The 26,612-nt window shown below is 42.1% G+C and overlaps 1 protein-coding gene across 2 annotated transcripts in view; it reads right to left on the bottom strand.

The window, feature by feature from the left end:
- galnt7 (UDP-N-acetyl-alpha-D-galactosamine: polypeptide N-acetylgalactosaminyltransferase 7) overlaps nt 1-26,612 on the bottom strand; it is a 160,241-nt gene that overhangs the window by 63,448 nt on the left and 70,181 nt on the right. For both annotated transcript variants that reach the window (XM_043704437.1, XM_043704430.1), the window contains exon 2: nt 25,098-25,546. In XM_043704437.1, the coding sequence (XP_043560372.1) occupies nt 25,098-25,546 (449 nt within the window). The remainder of the gene's footprint in view (nt 1-25,097; nt 25,547-26,612) is intronic.

The following is a 26,612-nucleotide window of genomic DNA, read 5'->3' as shown; positions in this document are numbered from 1 at the left end:
ATCCTATCCCTTACAATTCTCTCTAAGACTTTGCCCACAACAGAAGTGAGACTCACCGGCCTATAGTTACCAGGGTTATCCCTACTCCCCTTTTTGAACGGGAACCACATTTGCTATCCTCCAGTCTTCTGGCACTACTCCTGTAGACAAAGAGGACATAAAAATCAAGGCCAATGGCTCTGCAATCTCCTCCCTTGCTTCCCAGAGAATCCTAGGATAAATGCCATCGGGCCCAGGGGACTTATCTATTTTCACCTTTTCCAGGATTTCCAACACCTCTTCTCTACATACCTCAAAGCCATCCTTCTTTCTATTTAAAGGGTTCAGTTATATAGGTTTGATGAAGGACCACATTGTGAAACACAAGATACAGCAGTAACACCTGTTTATATAAAGCCTTTTAATGTAGGAAGATCTCAAGATTCCTACTTTGTTCTTCTTAGGCAGTTCTTTGGAATTAAGGATGACTTTTTTCTACTCAAGTTGTGGCTTGAAATGACTCATAAGTACAATATTGGATCTGTCAGTTCTGCCACAGAAGGTGTTTGCTGAACAAGGAGGATGAGATTCTTGGGACGCCCAATTTTCCTCCTGTTGTTGGCATGTGGGCATGTGTCAGAGAGATTCAAAATAGCTGGCTCCTTTTCTCCAACTTAGATGGTTATTGGCAAGAAATTCTCATGACCTTTCCAAGGAGGCTTTAAGGAAGCATCCTTGAAGCCCTCCAGTAGCCACTTGCTACAATTACATTTAGATTAAAGAAATAGTTTTGGGGGTCATGTGTCAGGCCTTCAAATGATGTGGCCTGTCAAACTCAGCTGATTGACCATAAAGATGAAGAGGTTATGCTTGAAACGTCAACTCTCACGCTCCTCAGATGCTGCCTGACCGGCTGTGCTTTTCCAACGCCACACTTTTTGACCCTCAAATCCAGCATCTGCAGTCCTCACTTTCTCCCCGATTGATCATAAACAATACTGAGGTGTGGCCTATGAGAGAACACTGATCATGGAATAACTATCCTGCCAGTGGATTTGTAAGCTTTTGCAGAAGTATTGTTGGGGATATATGTCTTGGTGTTTGAAGCATCTGTTGCATCTTGTTTAGGTCATGGATGAATACAGGAGGGCTGGTAATACTGCTGTCCATGAGACTTTGTCATCAACCACCCCATTCCTCAGATGATGAAAGGCTGCATTGGCACACTATAGGCAATGTTGAGTTTCACCATCGATGTCCATCCTGAGAGGAGATTCCCTATATATTACTTTATAATGTAATGACTTAGAAGTGCCTGTGTTGGACTGGGGTAGACAAAGTTAAAAATTACACAATACCAGGTTGTAGTCCAACAGGTTTATTTGGAAGCATTAGCTTTGTGACCACAGTTCCTTCACGAAGGAGTGGCACTCTGAAAGCTAGTGCTTCCAAATAATCCTGTTGGACTATAACCTGGTGTTGTGTGATTTTTAATGTAATAACATTTCAAAAGATGTTTCAATGCTCCAAACATTATGAAATCATGTAAGCCACTATATAAGTACAAGTCTTTCTATTCTTTTTTTCAGAATGCTTTGTAAAGAAATTTGACTCTGGTCACTAAGGATTTATTTTGCAATTCAAAGAGCATCACAATGCATGCTGTTTGCACTTGGAGCTGGAGCAGTTAAAAAAAATGGGGACTGGATCCATCTCAAGTGACTGGGGGCGGATAGGAAAAGCAGGATAAAAGACTGTGGGGAGCACGCAGGAAAGTGGAGTTGAGACCAGAAGATGATCAGTCATATTTATGTTAAATGATGGAGCATGCTCGAAGGGCTGAATTGCCTACTCCCGCTCCTAATTGATGTTCCTATGTTCCTTTCTCATGCTGACTGGGATTGCCTGTTGGCAATGCAAGCAGCCTGCATTGGCCGGGAACAGGCCCAGGACTCAAAGATAAAATGGATCAAATGAAAGACCAATCACACTACACCCACCAATGACCCTCAGGTCAGGAGTTGCAGCCACCATCCATCCAGAGGGGTAGCTTCTCCAGAATCACAGTTAGGCGGCTGGGTGTTTTTGACAGGAATATAAACATACTCATTTGTGTTTTACTCTCTCTCTCCACGCTGTCACTGGCAGTTCCCATTCTGGCCAATGCAGCTGGCGATGAGTACTGGAGGGCCTCCCACTCCCACCTTTAGCATGGGGCTCTTGTCTACCATTTGATTACATGGTGAACCCCATCCCAAACATGTGGGGCATGTTCAAAAACTCAATTGCAAGGTGTGACCTTATATGTTCTTATGCCTGATTTCTGACTCAAATTGAGGATTTAATCCAGAGATCCAAATTCTTGACTTGAATCAATAAGACATTTCCCAGTTGTCCACTAGCAAGTGTGGCGACCGGTGTAGAGCCAAGTTACAAATAAGAGGATAACTCCAGACTCCTCTGACAGTGTTGTTTTTGCTGATCTCAGCCAGGATGCAAGCAGGAAGATGAAGTCACTGTCATTGCCCAAATAATTAAGCATAAGAGGAAGAAGTGGGAATTCCTCTTCCTGACCAGCAGTTGTACTTCCACACAGGAAGACACTGTTCTTTGCTTAGTTGCTGCTGGCTTAAAAAAAGGTACAGCATCAGATTTGCGCAAAGCAGCTTACATATGGGTTACCTTAATAAATGTGCACATTTCTAAAGATTTCTTTACATGATCGCCAACTCCCTATCGTCCCAAGTCTTGATCTCCTGCCATATCAATCTTCACTCTCCCTGCACTGACTTACTGACAAGAATTATCCAAATAACTATACTTGAATACATATCAGCATTTCTTCACCTCCCCAATCCAAAGTTCTCAATTATGAAACAAGACAGTTCGAAGTAAATGAGGAAATCCACAGTTAAATATTGCTAAAAAGGAGCAACGTTTAAATTTTGTACAACCAAGCAGTTATTTATATAGCCAAGACTATGGTACAATAGAATGCCATATTTGTTTTGAAACCCCCTTTCTCTACAGCTGCACTAAGCATTACCTCAGCTGTTCATGTTTATAACCTGGTGATACGGGAACAATTCTGGAAGGTTTGCAGCACTAGCTTATACTGAAATAAAAAAGGACCCTTCAGTCTACAAATTTCTTTCCTGTCACACATAACCTTCTCCATTTGTTCGATTGGTTTGTGTCCAAGAAAGCCCACTCTCTCTCACATCCCCCCCTCCGCTCCCCACCCCCACCCCCATAAATGGGGGCCCTGGATCAATCTCCTGGGGTAGGGGATTCATTCACAGTTGATAGAACAGAAAGGAGCATTTCAAATGAAGATTTGCAGTCACGTTTTGAAAGCCCATAGCAAAGAGGCTGGACTGCGTACAATTAAAAGACTGAACAATATGCCTATATTTCACAAGGGTAAATTTAATTAGTAAAGTTGCCTTGTTTATTTTAAATAAGAGCATGCTCACTCGCCTTTTTTTTTGACGACCGTTATTGATATAAACCTTGAGATGGACAAAAATACTTTGTTACTAGTTCAACTTCTATCCATTTAATTTTTAAAAAATCCTGTAATTTGATCCATTTTCAGATGGGAGAGGAAAATCCTACAGAATGGAATGCTTAAAACCAAACTATGTTGAAAGGGAGAACTGTATTTTAAAATTTAGGAGGTTTACAATATAATGCACTTGCTCTGCAGCAAACTTCTCCCTGACAATAAGTGTGGGAATCTAACACAGTGAATCAGAGACTGGCAGAATTATCTTACGCTGAAAGATTGGAGCGACTGGGCTTGTGTATGCTTGAGTTTAGAAAGCTGAGAGGGGATCTGATTGAGACCATAAGATTATTAAAGGATTGGACACTCTGGAGGCAGGAAGCATGTTCCGGCTGATGGGTGAGTCCTGACCCAGAGGACACAGTTTAAAAATAAGGGGTAGGCCACTTAGAACAGAGTTGAGGAGAAACTTCTTCACCCAGAGAGTGATGGGTGTATGGAATGCTCTGCCCCAGAAGGCTGTGGAAGCCAAGTCTCTGGATACTTACAAGAAAGAGTTGGATAGAGCTCTTAAGGATAGTGGAATCAAGAGTTATGGGGATAAGGCAGGAACAGGATACTGATTGAGGATGATCAGCCATGATCATAATGAATGGTGGTGCTGGCTCGAAAGGCAGAATGGCCTACTCCTGCACCTATTGTCTATTGTATTTGATCATGTTCGAACTTGCACATAACTAGATAAATACTTCTTTAATGCATAACACAGTGAACTTAAGATTTTTATGAGCTTTAATTTACACATTTCTTTGTGGCTCAGTAACAAATATTTCGAGCAAGGAATGCACTTTTATTATTCGTCATGTTGTTTTTATTCTGTACTTGCGAAGCTGTGTAGTGCCCTTTTAGGCAGAAACTACAAGTAGATAAAGTGCGCATTCATACACTTTGAACAAGACGATAATTTTTTATTAACATTTTAATTTTCAATTACCTGAGCATTTTAGCTTTCCTTTTGTTCTATGCTAAGTAAAACAACTTGCATTTATACACTGCCTTTAACATGACAACATCAAAGGCCGTTCACGGGTGTGTAATCAAACATAAAAATCACATAACACCAGATTATAGTCCAACAGGTTTATTTGGAAGCATTAGTTTTCGGAACAGCGGAGTGTGAAGTCTGTCTGTGTCGCAATGGTATGTCAGACTGACAAACCCTCTGTACTATTTATGCGGCAAGTACTTACGTGATTTGGCCAACGTGGTCTTTCTCATACGCTGCAGGCAAGGACGCCCTCAGGCATGGTACACTGGTGAGACGGAGCAGGTGCCATGACAATGGATGAATGGACACCGCACAACAACCATCAGGCAGAAGTGTTCCCTCCCAATCGGGGAACACTTCAGCAGTCCGGGTCATTCAACTTCAAACCTTCGGGTGACCATCCTTCAAGGCGGACTTCGGGACAGGCAACAACACAGAGTGGCTGAGCAGAAGCTGATAGCAAAGTTCGGTATCCATGGGAATGGCCTCAACTGGGACCTTGGGTTTATGTCACATTACAGGTGATCCCACTGCATGATACACACATACACACCCCATCACACTCACTTAATCAAGCTTACACACACATATACACACACGCAGACTCTATCACGTGCACTCACACCCACACAATCTGTCACTCCTACATGTGCACACATATAAGCTTATGGGCTGAATTTGTTTTTGCATATTGCATTTTATTTTGCTCAAAAACTGCATGAATCCATGTAAAACTCTGTAAAACTACGCAGAGTATTTGTCAGTCTGACATCGCATTGGGAAACAGACAGACTTCACACTTGTTGTTTAAAAATCTGAGCTATGTTGTGAACATAATTTAAAAGTTCTAAAATTTACATATCAAAGAACAAAAACCAGCATATCCCATTATAAAAGATGAAAGTTTTAATCTAAGATTGTTTACTGTATCACATCTCCATGACACTGGACTCATTTGGCTATAAATTCTATGAGCTTAAGCTCCACAGCCACCTGATGAAGGAGTGGTGCTCCAAAAGCTAGTGCTTTCAAATAAACCTGTTGGACTATAACCTGGTGTTGTGAGAGTTTTAAACTTTGTATACCCCAGTCCAACATTGGTATCCCCAAGACATGACAAACAAAAACTGACACGGTCACAGGAGATACTGGGATAGAAGATTCAAAGCTTATTCAAAGAGGTAAAGTTTAAGGAACATTGGTCATAAGATAGGGGAGACAGGCAGAGAAGATCAAAAAGGAAGTTTCCAGAGCTTAATGGCCAGCTAAGTGAAGGCATGTCTGCCAATGGTGGGACAGGGAAAATTCAGAATAGGCAGGAGGCCAACACTGCAGGAGTAGAGAGTTCTCAGAGGATTGTAGGTTATCAAGATAGGGAGGGGTGAAGCAGTAGAAGGATAATGGACAGAGGAGGAGGATTAAAATTGGAGGAACTCAAATATAAATAGCAACAAAGTTTTCATACTTTTCACCTAATTCATCACATCATCTTGTTCAATTCTTTCCTGGGAATCGAGGGGTGATTCCAATCTCATAGATAACACCTTATGCATTCAATATGCTGAATCAGCACAAAAGTGACAAGTACAACTTAAATAGCTCTGTCACTGTCAGAGACAATATTGTAAAAGATCTACATAATCGTAGAAGTAGGGAGATATCATCTCCCGAACTTCAAGTTTCTTCTAGCGTTCGCATACAAGTCCTATAAGAGTCAAAATCAATGAATCAGTTATCAAAACTTTTGATTGATGTGCATTTCCCTCTACTTTTAGCACTTGAATCAATTGATCCTACACTAGGATTTGAATGCAATGTGGCTGAATAGTGTAAAACCACTTGATTTTTTTAACCCACTGGTAAAAGGGCTGGAAGGTCCGTTTGAGCGGAATGCCAGAAAACTACAGCAAGAACAGAAGTAGTAGTAGGCATTCCCACTGTACAGTCAGGCTCCCACAGAACACCAAAACCGCAACAGTGGGAGTCATTGGAAAAGTAGCTTTAAAAATCATAAGCTTCCTATATTAAAATTAACCCACGGCATACTCATTCAGTACTGGAAAGAAAAAATGAGAATCTTCAACCACAGAAGGCTGTAACTATATATTACTTTAATGTCATAAAAAAACTTCAATGCTTTTTTTTAAAAAATGTGACACAATCAGACAAAGCAATATTAGGGCACAGCATCAAAGGCTATGGCATAAAGTAGGCCTTACAAAATGCCATTAAGGAAGAGGGGTAAAAGAAGGGTATTCCAGAACTTACTGCTGCAAGCTAAAGACAAATTCATCAATGCTTTTGTACTAATTATCAGACTTCAGAGTAACTGCCACGTGTTCTTTGCTCATAAATTGCTCAGTTTCCATGTCAACTAGAGACAAAAGAATTACAGTTGCATAAAAATTATTACACACAATATAATCTGGCAAATATAACCTTTACCCTGTAATTGAAAACACGACTTGCTTTCAATGATTCTTGTGATGAGAATAGGTTTCTTCCACACCACTAATTGCTCTTGAGCAGGTGGTGGCAAGCTGCTCTTGAATTGCTACAGTACATGAGATAGGTGTACCCATAGTGCATTAATAATAGAAAAAGTAATAAAGATTTTTTAAACAACCACGCATCCAAACCCACCGACAAAGGCAGTGCCATTGTAATCTGGCGTGCTGATCTTTACCTTGTAGAGGCTCAATGCCAACTTTTGGACACTTCCTCCTAAACTCTAACCCCGCCACTCCCAACATCCGAACATCAAGCCATTGTTGCCAGGACTGTCAGTAAGCTAATTACTTCCGAAGATCCTTTCTCCTGCCCCCATTGCCTCAGCCTTATAGTCTCCCAAGCCCAGTCAGCCCACTTCTACCTCCTTCCCAAAATCCACAAACCAGACTGCCCTGGTCGGCCCATCGGATCAGCCAGGTCATTTCTTCCTACCTTGACTCCATCCTCTCTCCACTTGTTCAGATACTGCCCACTTACATCAATGATTCCTCTAATATCCTCCATCATGCTGACAATTTCCAGTTCCTTGGCCCTAAATGCTTCCAGTCTGTTCACCACAGTTGTACAATCCCTCTACCTCCATCATTCCCCAACAGGATGGTCTGCGAGCTCTCGGCTTCTTCCTCGACCAGAGGCCTGAACACTCCCCATCCAATGCCATTCTCCTTTGCCTGGTTGAACTTGTTCTCTCATTAAGCAATTTCTCCTTTAATTCATTTCACTACTGCCAAGTCAAAGCAGTGGCTTGGGTCCCAATTATGCCTGCTGCTTGGTGAGGTACATGGTACAATCCTTGTTCCAGCCCTACACTGGCCTCCACCTACAACTCTTGACTTGCTTCTTCGATGACCATGGTTTTCCGCTCACTGTGACAGGGCCCTCAATCGCATCAAACCGATCACTTGTGCTTCCGTCCTTGCCTCTTCCCATCACTCATTACAGTGCAATTGGTTCCTTATTGATCTCACTTTTCATCCCAACTGCCTGTGTATTCAAAAGGATCATTCTCTGCCATTTCAGACAACTTCCGCAGAATACCACCACCAAACGCATCTTATCCTCACTCCCCTGTTTGCATTTCACAGGGATCATTCCCTCTGGGACACCCTCGTCCATTCCATGACCACCAGCACCACTGCTCTTCCCACGGCACCTTCCCATGTAACTGCAGAAGGTGCAACACCACCTCCCTGCTCACCATCCAAGTGCCTAAACAGTATTTCCAGGTGAAGTTGTATTTCACCTTTATCCCTTCCAATTTTGTGTGTTGCTGCAACCAATGTGGCCTATTCTACATTGGAGGAACCAAACACAGACTGGGTGACCGCATTGCGGAACACCTCCAATCTGTACGCAAGCATGACACCAACCTTCCTGTGTTTTAACACAGCAGCCTGCTCTCATGTCCATTGTCTGTCCTTGGCGTGCTGCAGTGCTCCAGTGAATAACAGCATCAAATGGAGGAACAACATCTCATCTTCAGACTAGGCACTTTACAGCCTTCCAGACTTAATAATGAGTTCAACATCTTCAAATTGTCAACCTACTCCTCTTCCTTCTCTCTCTTTTAGTTTTGCTAATTACATTCTCTGGTCAGGCAGCATTCAAGGAGCAGGAGAATCGATGTTTGTGGCATAAACCATTCAGGGAGAATGGCATTCCTGAGGAAAGGCTTATGCCCGAAACAGCGATTTGCCCCCTCGGATGCTGCCTGACTGGCTGTGCTTTTTCAGCACCACACTCTTCGACTCTGATGTCCAGCATCTGCAGTCCTCACTTTCTCCTTGTTACATTCTCGGTCACCATGTCCTCGGTCTCACTGGTGTGGGGCAAGGAGAGTCTGTTCTTTCAAGTCTTGCAGTTAGACACACCATTGTTCTGCTATTCTCACATTCCAATCACTTAATCTGGATTATCAATATCTTTTCTCCCTCAGCACAATACACCCCAATTCTGTCCCCCCAAAACTATGGTATAAATGCTGTTCCCTCCACACTTCACTTCTGAACTTTAACTTTCTCTCTCTCTCCCTCCATGGATGCCACCTGACTTGTTGTGATCTCCAGCATTTGTTGTTTCAATGCACATATAACAAACCCACTTTTAAGTTGCTTTTCATGAACTAATTCTAGAACACAGTTTATCACTTCGCTGGAATATCAGTTAATGTCCATATGTGGCAAATTGGTAGTGTCCCTATTTCTGGTTCAGAAGGTCCAGGTTCAAGTCCCACCTGTGGTGGAGGTGTGTCACAACATATCTAAGCTAATGTAATTTTTACATATTTCCAAGTGCCAATGTGCAATCCTGCACTGCACCGATAGAGGGCACCATTGGAAAAAAGTCAGGCAGCAGATCTGGATCGGTCAACAGTTAGAAATTGTCATGATTTGCAATAAGCATGTCAATTGATAATGGGCAAATTTATGTCCAACATATTCGTTTTGGACCTACCACTAAATTCAGGGGAGCCTTTTTTGTTTTAAAATACAGCCTTAAAGTAGGTAGCTAGGAGAGATTTTTTTGTCTATCCTTCATTTTATTTCAAAAATATTCTTTATTCACAAAACAAAAGTGTACAGCTGTATATGTAAAGGTCCTAAATCAGTTCTTTAAAGGCTTTGTGACAAAAAAAAACACAAAACATTCAAACTGACATTTCTCCGAGTTTCTTTGCAGTTGCAAAACAAAAGGTATTTTCTACTTATGCACAAATCTATATTAATTTTTGAGGCAATGAGAGACAAATGAATGGACCCTCGTTATACTTTGGCAGAAAGTAGAACGAGGTCTTTCCTCACAAGCTTTGCCCTCAAATGAGTGGCTTGCAAGGTCATTTTCAGAGTCAACCATACACTGAGGCTGGTGTCACATTTAGGTCAGACAGCAAATTTCTTTTCCTAAAGAGTATTAAAAGAACAATTGTTTTAACGACAAGTTATAATTACTGATACTTGTTACGTTTTATTCAAGATTTATCAACTGAATTTAAATTTCAGGAACTGCCATAGTGGGAATTTGAATCGGTACCCCTCAGATCATTAGTCTGGCCCTTTGGAACACTGGTTCAAGGACATCACAAAGTCCCCACAGACAAGGAACAGTCACCAGTTTCAAACTAAGGCACGTCCCAAAAACACTTTGAAAACAATACGATATCTGTAGCAGGCAGACTGGGAAGGAAAAGGTCAAATATGTTTTTACCTCTTATTGGTTCCTTCATCAGCTACCATTGATACAGTCTAGCAGCTACTGTCTTTAGGACTTGCCCAACTTGGTCAGTATGGGTGCTTTCTGGTGACGGACATGGTCAAGCTGTCTACTCAGAGAACATTCTGCACTCTCGTCTCACTTGATGCTTCTGCCAAATTGTGTTCACCCTGAGAGTGATGAGCTTGTGGAATTGCCTGCCATAGAAATCTGGTTAAGGCCAAAACATTAAACTCTTCTTACAAGCATTTAATGTAGTTCTTGGGGCAAGGGGGATCAAAACTTATGGGGGGAAAGCAGGAATAGGGTCCGGAGTTGGACGAAAAACCGGAAGACTGAAACCTGGACAGGTAAAATGATGGAGAAAGGAGTAGTGCAGGTAAGATCAGACACAGGAAAGAGGGAGACTCAGGTGGATTAGTACTCAGTTGGCTGATCAACCATGACCATATTGAGTGGCAGAGCAGGCTTGAAGGGCTGAATTGCCTACTCCTGTCCTAATTTCTATGTTTCAATGCAAAATGCAAAACAGATCTACAAAGATGATAATACCAGAATGATATTAACAATTAGGAGAGACTAAACAGGCCATATAGCCCTTTCTCTTGAATGAATTAGGTTCAGGGTTGACTCCATATAAGTCCTTATAGTTTGAAGTGGTTTGAAAAGGCAGACAGAAAGGGCTTCCACTTGTGTAGGAGTTTAAAACTAAAGATCATAATTATCATTATCATAATGATCATCATTAATCATAATTATATTATGATTAATAAATCCATTTGGAAAATCATAGTAAAAACTGAAAGATCTGTGGATGCTGGAAACCAGAAACAAAAACAGAAATTGCTGGAAAAGGTCAGCAGGGTTGGCAACATCTGTGGAGAAAAATCAGAGTTAAATGTTTCAGGTCTGGTGATCCTACCTCAGAATGAAAATCATAATAGCCAGTGGTTACAGTGTGACCAGTGATCCACAGGGATCAGAACTGGGTTCACTTTGCTTTCCTTATTTATATAAATGATCTGGATGAGAATATAGGAGGGCATGGTTAGGAAGTTTGCAAATGACACCAAAATTGGTGCTATAGCGGACAGTGAAGAGTTATCTAAAATTACAAAGATCTTTATCAATTGGGTCAATGGGCTGAAGAGTGGCAAATGGAGTTTACTTTGGATAAATGAGATATTGCATTTTGGGAAAACAAATAAGGGCAGGATTTATACAGTTATACACTGTGTAGAGCTGAAAAATGTGTTGCTGGAAAAGCGCAGCAGGTCAGGCAGCATCCAAGGAGCAGGAGAATCGACGTTTCGGGCATAAGCCCTTCTTCAGGAATCAGCTGGATTCCTGCACTGTGTAGTGTTGTAGAAAAGACATCTCGGGGGTTCAGGTGCATAATTCTTTGAAATTTGCATCACAGGTAGACAGGGTAGTTAAGAAGGCATTTAACACACTTGCCTTCATTGGTCAGACCTCTGAGTACAGGAGATGTGATGTCATGTTGAGATTGATGGCCTTTTCTGGAGTACTATGTGCATTTCTGATCATTCTGCTATAGGAAGGATATTATTAAATTGGAGAGGGTTCAGAAAAGATTTACTAGGATGTTGCCAGGAATGGAGGGTTAGAGTTATAAAAATAGGCTGGATAGGCTGGGACACTTTTCACTGAAGCACAGGAGGTTGAGGGGTGACCTTATAGAGGTTTACAAAGTCACAATGGGCATAGATAAGTGAGGGTGGGGGAGAACCGGGGGCATAGTTTGAAGGTGAGGAGAAAGTTTTAAAAAGGACATGGGGGCAACATTTTTACATGGACAGTAGTCTAAATGGGGAATGAACCTCTAGAGGAAAAGGTGGATGCAGGTACAGTTACAACATTTAAAAGATATTTGGATAAGTACACTAATAGGAAAAGTTTGAGGGATATGGGCCAAATGCAGGTAGGTGGGACTAATTTGGTTTGGGTGCACAGTCAGCATGGACTTGAGACTGAAGGGTCTGTTTCAGTGCTGTATGACTCTATGTAGAATTAGCTATCATGTGCAGTTATTGAGGCAAATATCAAGGTAAATTTGGATAGGTAAATGAGGAAAGAATAAATAGTGAAGATAAGATCAGATGTAGGAAGAAAGGAGATCCGTGGATCTAGCCTGCTTTGTGTTGCAAGATCGAGGCTTGTAATATTCCAGTTGCTGTTAGCACTGGAAAAGCAAATGTATCAAAGTATTCAGCCATGTCAAAGATTGCAAAGATGTCACAAGAATATCATTTTTGACTTTAATTAGGACCCTTTGGTCTGTGGCAGGGATAGAGACTTTATTGAAGAATATTCAAACTTGGAAGCACTAGACAGAGTCAAGGATTTGGGAGAAAACAAAAACATCTTCAAGGAGGGGAAAAGGAGGTTGGACATACGAGTAGAAGACAGTATCCTCCCCTACCTTCCTACTCACCTAGAATTATATAGACTCTAAGATAGGCAAATTCTCACCACCAAATAACCTCATTCTGGGGTCCAATGCTGTCTTCTTCATGGATTTGACTCTCGTTCTGGCAGTGTCCGCTACTGTGCCCTAATTGCCAGAGATTGTTGGAGCTCAGCTGCAGACGGGACTTGCGAGAGGAATGGAAGTGCAACTTTAACATGAAGATACTGGCTTCAGCATGTAATTCCCATGGCAAAGATGTTTTCTTCATGGATTTGATTGTGGTCGATTCTTTAGATAGGGAGCATTCCATCACTGCCACTGCACTCACCCCACCACTCCCCATTGTCTTGAGAATGGAGCCAAAAAAGTATACGTGTCATGAACGAGATGAGTTTCAAATAAAGAAACACAACAGTCATGACTGTGATGGGAGGGAAACAGGATAAGAGCTGACATTCACTGTTAGTCCAGAAAGTTACCTAGGGAGTGATTTGGGTGGTTAGACAAATGGGTAAAAGCAGGAGACAGCTGAATGGACATTTCAATCTTTGTAACAAAGAAGCCCACAAGCTGTTGACGTTTCTTGTTGGCAAAGGTGTAAGTGACAGGTGGCTTAAAGAGATGACTCTTAGCCAACAAAATTTATTATCTTTGCTCTCCAAGAAAATCCCGAGACAGTGCATTCTTTTGGCAGGGGAGAATGGAAATGAATAGCACTGGATATAGTCCAGCCAGACCTGTTGATGGATAATTAACTGAGCCAGCTGTAGGCCAGATATGTTCAGAAGTGCACCCGATCAACAAATGTGTAGTTGATTCTGGATCAGCAGTAGTCTTTAGGTGATGTGAATGCATCACATAGATAGGTAAGGAACTAGACTGCCTATGATTGTGCCACAAAAACCATTCCCACTTTTGCCTTTAAAGAATATAAAGAATATAAGATTAAACTAAAACAAATCTGGACTCATTACACGTAGACTCATGAACATCTGAAGCACAGGAGACCAATTGACCTATCATGTCTGTGCCAATCAAGATCCGACTACACTAATCTTATTCTCTAGTGTTTGTCTCAAATCCTGAGGCTATGGGAAAGCAAGTGTATCTCCAAATATTGCTTAAATGGGAGAGATCTTGACTCAACTACTGTTATGGACAGTGAGTTCTAAACTCTCACCACTGAATGAAAATATTTATCCTCAACGCTCTTCTTAGCATTCTACCTTTTACCTCTAGTCCACGTCCCCTGGTTATCAACCCCTATAGTAATAGGAAAATAAAATTCCTACCTGCCCTGTCTCCCTCAATCTTATATACCTCTATAAGATCTCCCCTCAATCTTTGCTGAAGGGTCTGTTTCCAGACTGCTCTTAGGAAAACAACCCTTGCAGTACTCCCATGTGGCCTAACCAGCATTTTATACAGTTCTAGCATAACTTCCTTGCCTTTATATTGTCTGTGAGGAGAAAGTGAGGACTGCAGATGCTGGAGATCAGAGCTGAAAATGTGTTGCTGGAAAAGCGCAGCAGGGAGCATCCAAGGATTCCTGAAGAAGGGCTTATGCCCGAAACGTCGATTCTCCTGTTCCTTGGATGCTGCCTGACCTGCTGCGCTTTTCCAGCAACACATTTTCAGCTCTTTATATTGTCTGTCTCAGGTAATAAATGCAAGTAACCCTTATGCTTTCTTAACCACCTTATTGACTGCCATGCTACCTTGGGTGGAAGGTTCTTCTACTCTCAGTATTTTCAAGAGTCCTACCATACGAGAGTGTCACAATCCTCATTTGTTAGGCCTTCCCAAGTGCATTACCTCACACTTTTCCAGATTGAATTACATTTGCCACTGCTCTGCTCAGCTGATCACTGTTATGTCCTCTGCAGTTTGTGGCTATCCTCCTCACAATTTACCACACTACAATTTTTATGCAATCCATGAACCTCTTGATCACTCCTCTATATTTAAATTCAAATTATTTATGAACAGCAAAAGCAGCAAAGATCCCAGCACACAGCTCTGCAGAATCCTACCAGAAGCAGACTTCCAGTCACAGAGACATCTCTCTAAGATCACCTTCTGCTTCCTCCCTCTCAGCCAATTTTGGATCCAGCGTGCCACTGCCTTGGATTCCATAAGACATGGAAAAAGTAGTAGGTCATTGAGCACATCAAGTCTGCTCCATTCAATACGATCATTACTGTTTTGATAATCCTCAATTTTACTTTCCCATCTTTTCCTTTTAACCCTCGATTCTTTTACTGATTAAAAATCAGTCTGTCTCAGCCTTAAGTACATTTAACAACTCAGCTGATAGTTCTCTGCAGTAAAGAATTCCAGATTCATACCCTCTGTCTTAATAGGGCAACTCCTCATTGAGATTATGTCTTCTGGTCTTAGACTCTCACAAGGGAAAACAATTTTTTCCACACCTGCCTGGTTAAGTCCCTTAAAAATCTTGTATATTTCAATAAGGCCACCTTTCATTGTTTTAAATTCCAATGAGTACAGGTCTAGCCTACTCAATCTGTCCTCACAAGAGTCCCTCCACAACTGGTAGCTACCTAGTGAACTTTCTCTGCCCTCCAATGCCAGTATACCATTCCTTAGATAACAGGCACAAAACCGTTCACAATATTCCAACTGTGGTATAACTAGTGCCTTGTATAGTTTTAGTAAAACCTGCTTACCTTTATACTTCATTCCCTTGAAATAATGGCCAACATTCTCTTTTCTTTCCCAATTACCGGCTGAACTTGGACACTAGTTCTTTTTGAGATTGATGAATGAGGACTCCTCAAAAATTTCTGATCTTTAGCTTTCTGCAGTCTTTTCCCATTTAAGCAATGATCAGCTTCATGTCATATCGTACAGAAACCTTTGGCCCACCAAGTCTGTCCTGCCAAAATATTACTATTACCTTGATTAGTCTCAGCTTGAATGAGATGACACTTCTAGTACTCATTCAAGTACATTTTAAAAATTGAGAGGGCTCTGCCTCAACTACCCTCCCAGGCAGTGCACTCCAGATGCTCAACACCCCCAAGGGTGAAGCAGCTTCTTGCAAATATCCTCTAAACTCCTGCCTTTCACTTTAACATTAAACCAGTTTGTTACTGACCCTTCACATAAGGGGAACAGTTGTTTTCTATTCAGCCTATACACAGCTATCTTATTACGCCTCTCTCAGCTTTGCCTCACATCCATCTCTAATTGAGAGTGTGTTGCTGGAAAAGCACAGGTCAGGCAGCATCCAAGGAGAAGGAAAATCGACATTTTAGGCCAGAGCCCTTCATCGGGGATTCCTATATGCCTTCTTACGTAGCCTATTAACCTTAGTGAGTTTTGAGAAAACGTGTAGCTCAGGTTGAGGTTTTGGATGTAGGTTTGCTTGCTGAGCTGGTAGGTTCATTTCCAGACATTTCATTACCTTACAAGGTAACATCTTCAGTGGGCCTCAGGTGAAGCAATGCTGAAAATTCCTGCTTTCTTTTTATATGTTTGGGTTTCTTTGGGTTGGTGATGTCATTTCTTGTGGTGAAGTCACTTCCTGTTCCTTTTCTCAGAGGGTGGTAGATGGGGTCTAACTCGATGTGTTTGCTGATAGAGTTCCGGTTGGAATGCCATGCTTCTAGGAATTCTCGTGCATGTCTTTGTTTGGCTTGTCCTAGGATGGATGTGTCGTTCCAGTCGAAGCGGTGTCCTTCCTCATCCGCATGTGAGGATACTAGTGAGAGAGGTTCATGTCTTTTTGTGGCTAGTTGGTGTTCATGTATCCTGTATTCTGCCAGTTTGTCCAATGTAGTGTTTGTTACAATCCTTGCACGGTATTTTGTAAATGACGTTAGTTTTGCTTGTTGTCTGTACAGGATCTTTCAAGTTCATTAGTTGCTGTTTTAGTGTGTTGGTGAGTTTGTGGGCTACCATGATGCAGTAGTCTGAGTAGTCTGGCAGTCATTTGAGATGTCTTTGATGTAGGGGAGAGTGGCTAGGGTTTCTGGACGTGTTTTGTCTGCTTGTTTGGGTTTGTTGCTCAGAAATTGGCGGACTGTGTTCATTGGGTACTCATTCATTTTGAATACACGTTTGGGACAACACATCCATTCCAGGACAAGTCAAACAAAGGCATGCAAGAGAATTCCTAGAAGCATGGCATTCCAACCGAAACTCTATCAACAAACACAGAGTTAGACCCCATCTACCACCTTCTGAGAAAAGGAACAGGAAGTGACTTCACCACAGGAAATGATATCACCTCAGGAAATGACATCACCAACGCAAAGAAACCCAAACATGTAAATAGAAAGCAGAAATTTTCAGCATTTCTTGGCCTGAGGCCCACTGAAGAGGTTACCTAGTAGGGGAATGAAACATCTGGAAATGAACCTTCCAGCTCAGCGAACAAACCTACATCCAAAGCCTATTGGATCTGTGGACAGGTACCCCAAGAGTCTTCATTTCCTCTGAGCTTTTTGGTGTTGTCATTCATTGAGTACTCCCTTGTCTTATTTCTTCCTCCAAAATGCAATACCTCACCTTTCAGGTTTGCCACTGACCTGCCAATCTAACCAATCCGTTTATATCTTCATGTAACCTAACTTCTTCATCCTCACTGTCAACCACATGGCCAATCTTTGTGTCATTTGCAAACTTACTCAACAGCCCCTCCAACATTCTCATTTACATCATTTATGATTATCACAAACAATACAGACCCTTTACTGATACTTGTGGCACTGCACACCAGGTTCCAGTCACACAAACAGCCTTCTATCTCAATCTCCTATCACTAAGCCAATTTGGGATCCATCTTATCAGTTATCCTGGATCCCATGAGTTGTTAACCTTTATCAGTTTCCCATACGGAACCTTGTCAAAGGCCTTGCTGAAACCAATACAAAACTCATCCACCAACTCCTCCTTTGAGTTATTTCCTCAAAATTCCACGAGAATGGTTACGCATGACCTCCCCTTGAAAAAGCCATGCTCACTATCCCAGATCAACCCTTGCGTCCCTAAATGAAGATTAGCTTCCTTCAATAGTTTTCCTATCACTGATTTTTGACTCACTGGCCTGTAGTTCCCTGGTCTACCTCTCTCTGTCCTGCTTTTCTTCTAAAGTGGAACGACATTGGTTGTCCTCTGGTCCTCTGTGCAATCAACTGGACCTGGGTATCTGTCCACTGTTGAAACTGTCAAGACCTCCATTATTTCCTCACTTCTTGTGCACTTCACAGTCACAGCTCCCAATGGGCTCTTTCTTTCGTGACCAGTCTGCCATGAAAGATCTTACTAAAGTCTATGCTGACCACATCAAATACATTACTTTCATCAACATTTCTGCCAAGTACTTCAAACAAAGGAGTCCAATTAAGTTTGTCAAACAGAAACTTCAAACCAGGTTGACTATCCCTGATAAACCTGCATTTTTCCAAGGACAGATACATTCTGTCTGTCAGAATTCCTTCAAATGCCCCCAAGGTTGAACTGTAATTTCCTGGTCTAATATTTCCTGCCTTTTTAAAAAATGGTGAAAAGTGTTGCTGGAAAAGCGCAGCAGGTCAGGCAGCATCCAAGGAGCAGGAGAATCGACGTTTCGGGCATGAGCCCTTCAGGAATTCCTGAAGAAGGGCTCATGCCCGAAACGTCGATTCTCCTGCTCCTTGAATGCTGCCTGACCTGCTGCGCTTTTCCAGCAACACTTTTTCAGCTCTGATCTCCAGCATCTGCAGTCCGCACTTTCTCCTTTTTAAACAATGGGCCAATGTTAAAAGGGACAACTTTTTCACATAGTGGATGGTTCATATATGAAATGAACTTCATAGGAAATGATATTATGCTGGTAGAGTTACAACATTTAAGAGGCAATTGGACAGGTATAGGATTATGAAAAATATTGAGGGATATGAACCAAATGCAGGAAAACAGGTGCAATTTAGTTTGAGAAACTTGGCCAGAATGGATCAAAGGACCTGTTTCCATGTTGTATGAGGAGAAAGTGAGGTCTGCAGATGCTGGAGATCAAAGTTGAAACTTTATTGCTCTAGTACCATTCCGGCATTCATAATTTGCCTTACAAAATATCAATATTTTAAAATAATAGACAAAATCTACAGCAACAGGCTGTAAAGAAAGGAGAAAAAGCATTACATTGATATTGTGCTTTTTACAACCACTAGATATCAGGGTAGGTCTGACCAACAAAGCATTTGGGTTATCAACCAGATTACCTGTTTTGTTATGTTGATTCAGGGATAAAATATTGGCCACGTCACCTTTGCTCAGTCCCCTGCTTTTCTTTCAACAGTGCCATGGGAATTTTCACATCCATGCAAAGAGGTAGTTGGGCTTCAGTTTAACTTCTCGTCCAAACAGTGGTATTTCTGATAGAACATAGAACATAGAACATAGAACAATACAGCACAGAACAGGCCCTTCGGCCCACGATGTTGTGCCGAACTTCTAACCTAGATTAAGTACCCATCCATGTACCTATCCAAATGCCGAACCTGTCAAAATGTTGTGCGTGAACATAGAACATAGGACAATACAGCACAGAACAGGCCCTTCGGCCCACGATGTTGTGCCGAACTTCTAACCTAGATTAAGTACCCATCCATGTACCTATCCAAATGCCGCTTAAAGGTCGCCAATGATTCCGACTCTACCCAGAGAGTGGTGGGGGCCATGGAATGCGCTGCCCGTGGGAGTGGTAAAGACGGAATCATTGGCGACCTTTAAGCGGCATTTGGATAGGTACAGTGATGGGTACTTAATCTAGGTTAGAAGTTCGGCACAACATCGTGGGCCGAAGGGCCTGTTCTATGCTGTATTGTTCTATGTTCTATGTTCTAAAAGGTCTGCCATGTATCCTGAGACTGCGTTTCCTGGTTCTAGACCCCTCAGCTAGGGAAAACATCCCCTCTGCATTTAGTCTGTCCATCCTGTTGGAATTTTATGTTTCAGTCAGATTCCCTCCCAACTTCTAAACATCAGTGAATACAGGCTCAGTCAAACCAATCTCTCCTCAAACGAAAATCCTGCCGTCTCTGCATCAAACAGGTGAAGCTCTGCGGCAGGCCCTTTATGGCAAATGTAGATAGGCCAAAACTGCACATAATACTCTAGGTGTGGTCTCACCAAGGCCCTGTACAATTGTAGTAAGACATACCTCTTCTAAACTCAAATCCTCCAAGCAGAAACAGAGAGGTTTGTTGGGGGCTCTTGAGCAATCTAACACAAAGGTTGGAGGACTGCAGTAACATGGTGCTGCCTCAGGCATGTGAGTTCTGGCTGCTTCGATGGACAAGTTGGTGCTGTGGAGTGCCAGGTCCAGTACACTCAGTGTTTGCTGGATCGGGCTACAGATCTGTATTGCATCACTCTAGTTCAGCATCAACAGCAAAGTAACAGGAGATGTGGGACCCTGAACTCACTCGAGGATTAGATTAGATTAGTTTCAGTGTGGAAACAGGCCCTTCGGCCCAACAAGTCCACACCGACCTGCTGAAGCACAACCCACCCATTCCCCTACATTTACCCCTTTACCTAACACTACGGGCAATTTAGCATGGCCAATTCACCTGACCTGCACATCCTTGGACTGTGGGAGGAAACCGGAGCACCCGGAGGAAACCCACGCAGACACAGGGAGAATGTGCAAACTCCACACAGTCAGTTGCCTGAGTCAGGAATTGAACCCAGGTCTCTGGCGCTGTGAGGCAGCAGTGCTAACCACTGTGCCACCGTGCCGCCCAAGGATAGTCCAAAGGTGGCTGGATTTCTAACTCTACTTCTCTCAGGGCTGTGGGAGGTCAGGCCAAGGAAAGTGCACTTGTCTCTGGGCAGGACACATTCAGCAAATCTGGACCTCCAGACTAAAACTCCACTGAGTCACTTCACCAAGGCTAATGGGATCCATTGCACAAGAAGCTTCCTCCACCTGAGCTGCAGTCTATATATGCAGCTTCCACAATTCTCCTGTTTGTGCTGGCTCTGCAGGACTGACCACTGAACACCCCTGGACTGTACCGGGACAGACCCCTGACCGTGAGTAACCCAAACTGATGACTGACCATGGTGAAACATTTGATCTGTGCGCAGACTATGCCTATAAGCGATAATACCAACTTCCCCTGACAAGCAATGTGCCTTCACCCCTCTCCTGGACTAGACTGAGAACTCAACCCCCAATGGTTTCTGACATGGCCATTTGGTTGCATGAATATACAATGTGTTTGTGATGCAGGCAGCTAGCACAGCTGGAGGTGCTAGATTGGTGTCACAATGTGCATTCATCATCTCTAAGAAACATTCCTTCTTACAAACATGATGAGAGGCCTATCTGTGTACTTGCAGAAAAGAGCACCTTAATATAACAGTATTGACAGCCTTTGACTCAGGCTGAAAGACCAGTGCGCTAGCAGCTATGGCATGGCAAGATGATGCAAATAGATGCTAAGTGAGTGAACATTAAGGGAGTAAGTGGGCAGCTCTGAGATGCAGCATTGTTCAGTCTGTGGGGTGGGTCCCTGTCTATACACACAAAGTGCCTTTGCTGCAGCCTTTGAATCCTAGTTTCTGGTGCATCCTGCAATACAAGTCTGTGCTTCCCAAGTGGCCTGCAAGTGTATCAATGAGATGCTATAATCATCATGAGGGGCTGAATGAATGAGTGCCAGCTGCCAATGCCCACTGATCCACACCTGGCTGGTACTTGGGGTATCATGCCCTGAGCAGCAGTTTGATTCAACGCAACACGGAGGCCATTTGGACCAAGTTTCAAGCTGAATCCACCAGGACCCATTCTCATTACCATGTCGAGTTTTCTCAACATCTAGCTTGTTTGGTGAGATTGCTAAAATAGTTAAATATTGATGGAGAATTATCAAATTGTTCAATAATCAATAATTCCTCCTTAATTAGCAACACACTGCTGTCTGTCAGCAGTTACCACATCACTTGTGAAAAAGGGTGCAAGTTACTTCCAGTATCAAGGGGGGGCTTCACTGGTCTTCTCTTCTGAATCTACCTGTATAACCCACATCGCTCAGACTCCTATAAGAATCCACTCATTTATTTTGTTATGAATGTTAGACACATACAGAAATAGAGTCTTTAACTTTCTCCTACTGTCATCTTCATAACATCCAGTACTGATTGTTGGTGTTTTCCTAGATTTATCTCTTTCTGTCCCTTTTTGACCAAAGGAAGGTGATGATGGCATAGTGGTATTACATCTAGACTATTAATCCAAAGACTCAGGTCATGTTCTAGGTAACTGGAGACAAATCCTGCCAAAGCAAATGTTGGAATTTGAATTAAATAAAGAAAAATCTGAAATTGAGAGTCTAATGATGACTGAATTTTTTGGGGGGATAAAAGACAAAACTCTTTTAGTGAAGGAAGTCTGCTGTCCTTACCTTGTTTGGCCTCCATGTGACTGATAACGCACAGCAATGAGGTTGACTCTTAACTGTCCTCTGGGCAATTTAGGCTGGGCAACAAGATGTTAGCCTAGCCAGTGATGCCCACATCCCATGGATGAATAATATAAAAACTCCTCTTTTCCTATATTACTATTTTCCTCTCTACTTATATAATTGTGATTCACAGGAACCCTGGTCCCAATACAGTTCAGTTGTGGGCCATCCCAAGGGCACAGCCCCCACATTTCCCAGTACTGATGTCAATGCCCAATGATCTGGAACCCATTTCTACCACCCCAGCCTTGAAGCCACATATTTATTTCTCTAATATTATGTACCCTATGTCAATTCACACACAACTAAGGTAAGAATCCTGAGATAATAACCTTTGTAGTAGTGTTTTTTTTTTAATTTTGTGCCTGATTCCTCATATTCTGTATGCAGAACCTGTTTCCTAGTTCTACCTATGTCATTGGTACCTACATGGACCATTACCACTGGATGCTCCACCTTTCATTTCATGTTCCTTTCTGGCCCTGAAGAGTTGTCCCTGTCACTGAGCAGGCTACACAATGCTCTGGACTCTCACTCTTTGATTTAGAGAGTAATGGAAATGCCCTTCACTATACTATTCTCGACTACAACATTCTTTATCATTCCCTCCACTTGAATGGCTTCTTGTACCATGGTGCCATGATCAGATTGGATGTACACTCTGCAGTTGCTGCTATCAGCTAAACAGTCTGAGAGAACCTCAAACCTATTGGACAATTGCAGAAACCATATGAGATTATGGGATCATTTACAACTTCCTGAGAATTTGGACAGTGCCTTGGGCATAGTATCTTAATTACAACACTCCGTCAACACTGTCTCAAGCACCAGTCTAGATCTTGCTTTTTTTTTAGGGGAACGACCACAGGGGAACCCTGCACTGCCTGCTTCTTCCCCTTCCCACCTCTAACTGTTACCCAGCTACCTCTGTTCTCCGGCGTTACTATGTCCCTGTAGCTTCTATCAATCACCCTCTCAGCCTCTCGAATAATCCTCAGTTCATCCAACTCCAGTTCCAGTTCCCTAACTCGTTCGGTGAGGATCAGGATCTGACTGCATTTCCTGCAGACGAAGTCGGCAGGAGTATCGGTGGTCACCCCTACCTCAAACATCCTGCAGGAGGAACATTTCACCGCCTGCGCTGCCATGACTGTACACTTTCTCCAAAAACAAGAACACTGAGTCAATAACACTGAGTCACTTACCTGTGGACTTTAAAGTTAGGTTAGAGGAGGAGGGTTCAACTCAAATACTAATCACTTACCTTCCCGCCCAGCTATGCGCTCCAACCTGATGGTGCAGCACTCCTTCAATAGGGCATCAGTGCATGAACTTTGATGTTTATATTCCAACCCTATAGTGAAACTTAAATCTAGAACCTAGTGTACTTGTTTCTGAATCAGTGAGCCAAAGCTGACACTATTAATAAAAAGGAGATATTTTAATCGAATAAACAAAAAGAAAACTGTTCCCACTGACAGAAGGGTTAGTAACCAGAGTACAAGGATTTAAGATAGCTGGCACAAGCAACAGCAGCAAAATGAGGAGTTTTTTTGTTTCAACAAAGCCAGTCATTTAGATCTGGAACGTTCTGATGGAAAAAAGTGGTGGAAGCTGATTCATAGTAACAATTTATTGGAAACCAGACACATACTTGAGAAATAAAACTTTTACAGAGATACATAGATGGATAAGGAGCAGGACTATTTGGACAGCTCTTTCAAAAGAGCTGGAAGAGGCATGAAGGGCTGAATGACCTCCTTCCACTCTACAGTATGATTCTATCATTTCTTTGTGTCCTTTAAGCTGGTCAGGAACTTAATTCCAATGATACAGAAATCATTTGAGTAGAAGCCATTACAGTGGGTGTTACTAACATCTATTTTGAGGAAGCAATTTAATATGTCAACTATTTATAATCAACTTAGTGCCAATTGTATGTGCATTCTCTCAATAGAATACTGCAAAAATTCTTGGTTTTAGTGTATACAGCCACAGTAATAGATTATTATATAAATATATATTTTTAAATAGTTTCTCTCAAAAGGGCAACATAAACAAACTGATTACAGACAAAGCACAAAAACAAATTCCAGACTTAAATTAATTCAAAAATAAGCTTACTGAACACAGACAATCATCAGATTTATCCAAAGAGGCGAGGGAAAGCTTGTTGGAATATATCAAATATGGCATTTTGGAAGTGGTCGAGAAGAGCAGGAACTAATGGAATAAAAATAATTCCTTTTTTTGGTTTATCAGGCAATGCCTTCTGTTGTGAAGGTATTAACACTCAGCAACTGAATTCTCATTCTTAAGGATATTGAGTGATTCATACCACGAGTAATTACTGGATTCCAAAGCAAATTGCAATTTTCTTTTAAATTTACAATTGAAGGTTATTGATCTATAGAAAACTTCAGCATTTATAAACAAAAAGACCTATACTGCCTGTAGTAACCCGAGCCACAATACCTGAACATGGTGACTATACACATAGATGCTAATCCAGTATCACAGTAAGCTACAGCCAATGATATGTGTAACAAGACATGTTACATGTAAAATGACTCACTACTAGAGTGGAAAGATTTAGTAAAAAATGTTCAATTCCTCGTGTATCCTAAATTAGCTGATCTCAACTGGACAGTGACAGAAAAAATCCAGCCTGTTCCAAAGCACTGCAAACTGAGAAAGAGAATGGGAACTGAGTAAGGGTGGATGAAGCTCAACAATCAAGCTGCATACCAATACTGTCACATTAAGATTTGGCGCTACAGCAAAACGTAATATAAAAGAAATGCTGTCTCCTGTGGAAGTATAACCCGACACAGGGAATAATGTGGAGAAAATGCAACAGGAAGTTGAAAACACAAATTCTCAATTCTCTAAACGCCGAGTAATACAATCTCGCATCCATACACTTACTCTTCATGTCTCAGATCATTGATCGTCCGATCCAGCGAGATCATATCACTGGCCACCATGTTGAAACCAAATTCCTTGATACTTGCTTGCACAGCTTCTTTATATTCAGATCCCAATATAAAAGGTTTTGCTCCTTCTCCAGGACCATTGACGACACCCTGAGGTTCTGGCTCTTTGGACTCAAAGTTCCCCAAAACACCACTTCTCAACACTGGATCAGAGTAAACATGTTTCTGGGGTTTAAAAGTAACATACTGTTTTTGTATTGCATTTTGTTGGTTATTGTCAGCAACATGCTGTTGTCCTGCATTTTTATTTTTCAGTCGAATAGATTCTAGGTCCACTTCTACGCCCTCAACCTGCGGCCAAGGGACAACAGGCTGAAATTTATTCACAGCATGTCCATTACCTCCAACATTTGGCAGATGGTTGTTGTTATCTCTTCCAGGCTAAAGGATAAAAAGATAACAAAAATATTAACAACATGTGCTTTCAAAAACAGATTGAGAGATAATGTAGAACAAAGGATATTGGAACCCCAGGTTGTGCCCAGAGTGGTCTTAGAACCTAAGCTAACTTGCTGTTGATATTCAAGGAATCAACTCATTTTGCACTTAGACTTATTTGCAGGCTTTCCATTTTGAACTGTGAGACCTCATGACGTGGCAAAGGCTATCCTTAGGATTCATTGAATTACAGTTCTAAGTCAGAACACTAGCATATTATTTAGAAAACTTACATTGGATTAAATGGCCTACAAAGTTCCATGATATGCATCTGTGTGACCCACTAAGACAAAATGCCTGAACTCACCTGCTTTATACGCAGTTACTAAACTCTTAAGCTCCTTATCAAATCAATGGGATTCTGTATATTACAAGTACTGTAAATTCTTTGTACAAAGCAGGAGTTGAGGAAGGATCATAAAGAGATGACAATTCCCATCATGGAAGAATACTATCAAAATATTAAAACAATTATCAGAATCTCCTTTTAAGTGACTGAAGAGTAGCAGGAGGATAGTTTATTAAAAAAAAGCTTCAGATGTAGTGTTTTAATGTGAATTTCATTGCTCATTATGTTTTCCTGGCATAGGGTGGCAGGGTGACTCAGTGGTTAGCACTGCTGCCTCACAGCACCAGGGTTGATTCCAGCCTCGGGCAACTATCCGTGGGGAGTATGCACATTTTCCCAGTGTCGGTGTGGGTTTCCTCCGTGGCTGGGGGTGGTGTGTGGACAGATGTGAACGTCAGGCTAGGGGCGGTGTGTGGGCGGCAGTGAGGGTCAAGCTGGGAAACAATGACTGCAGATGCTGGAAACCAGATTCTGGATTTGTGGTGCTGGAAGAGCACAGCAGTTCAGGCAGCATCAGAGGAGCAGTAAGATCGACATTTTGGGCAAAAGCCCTTCATCAGGAATAAAGGCAGAGAGCCTGAAACGTGGAGAGATAAGCTAGAGGAGGGTGGGGGTGGGGACAAAGTAACAGAGTACAATAGGTGAGTGGGGGAGGGGATG

This window comes from Chiloscyllium plagiosum, chromosome 2 (genome assembly GCF_004010195.1).
Source record: "Chiloscyllium plagiosum isolate BGI_BamShark_2017 chromosome 2, ASM401019v2, whole genome shotgun sequence".
Classification (NCBI taxonomy): Eukaryota; Metazoa; Chordata; class Chondrichthyes; order Orectolobiformes; family Hemiscylliidae; genus Chiloscyllium; species Chiloscyllium plagiosum.
The sequence above is the reverse complement of the archived record's forward strand: the minus strand, read 5'-3'. Positions and strand labels throughout refer to the sequence as shown.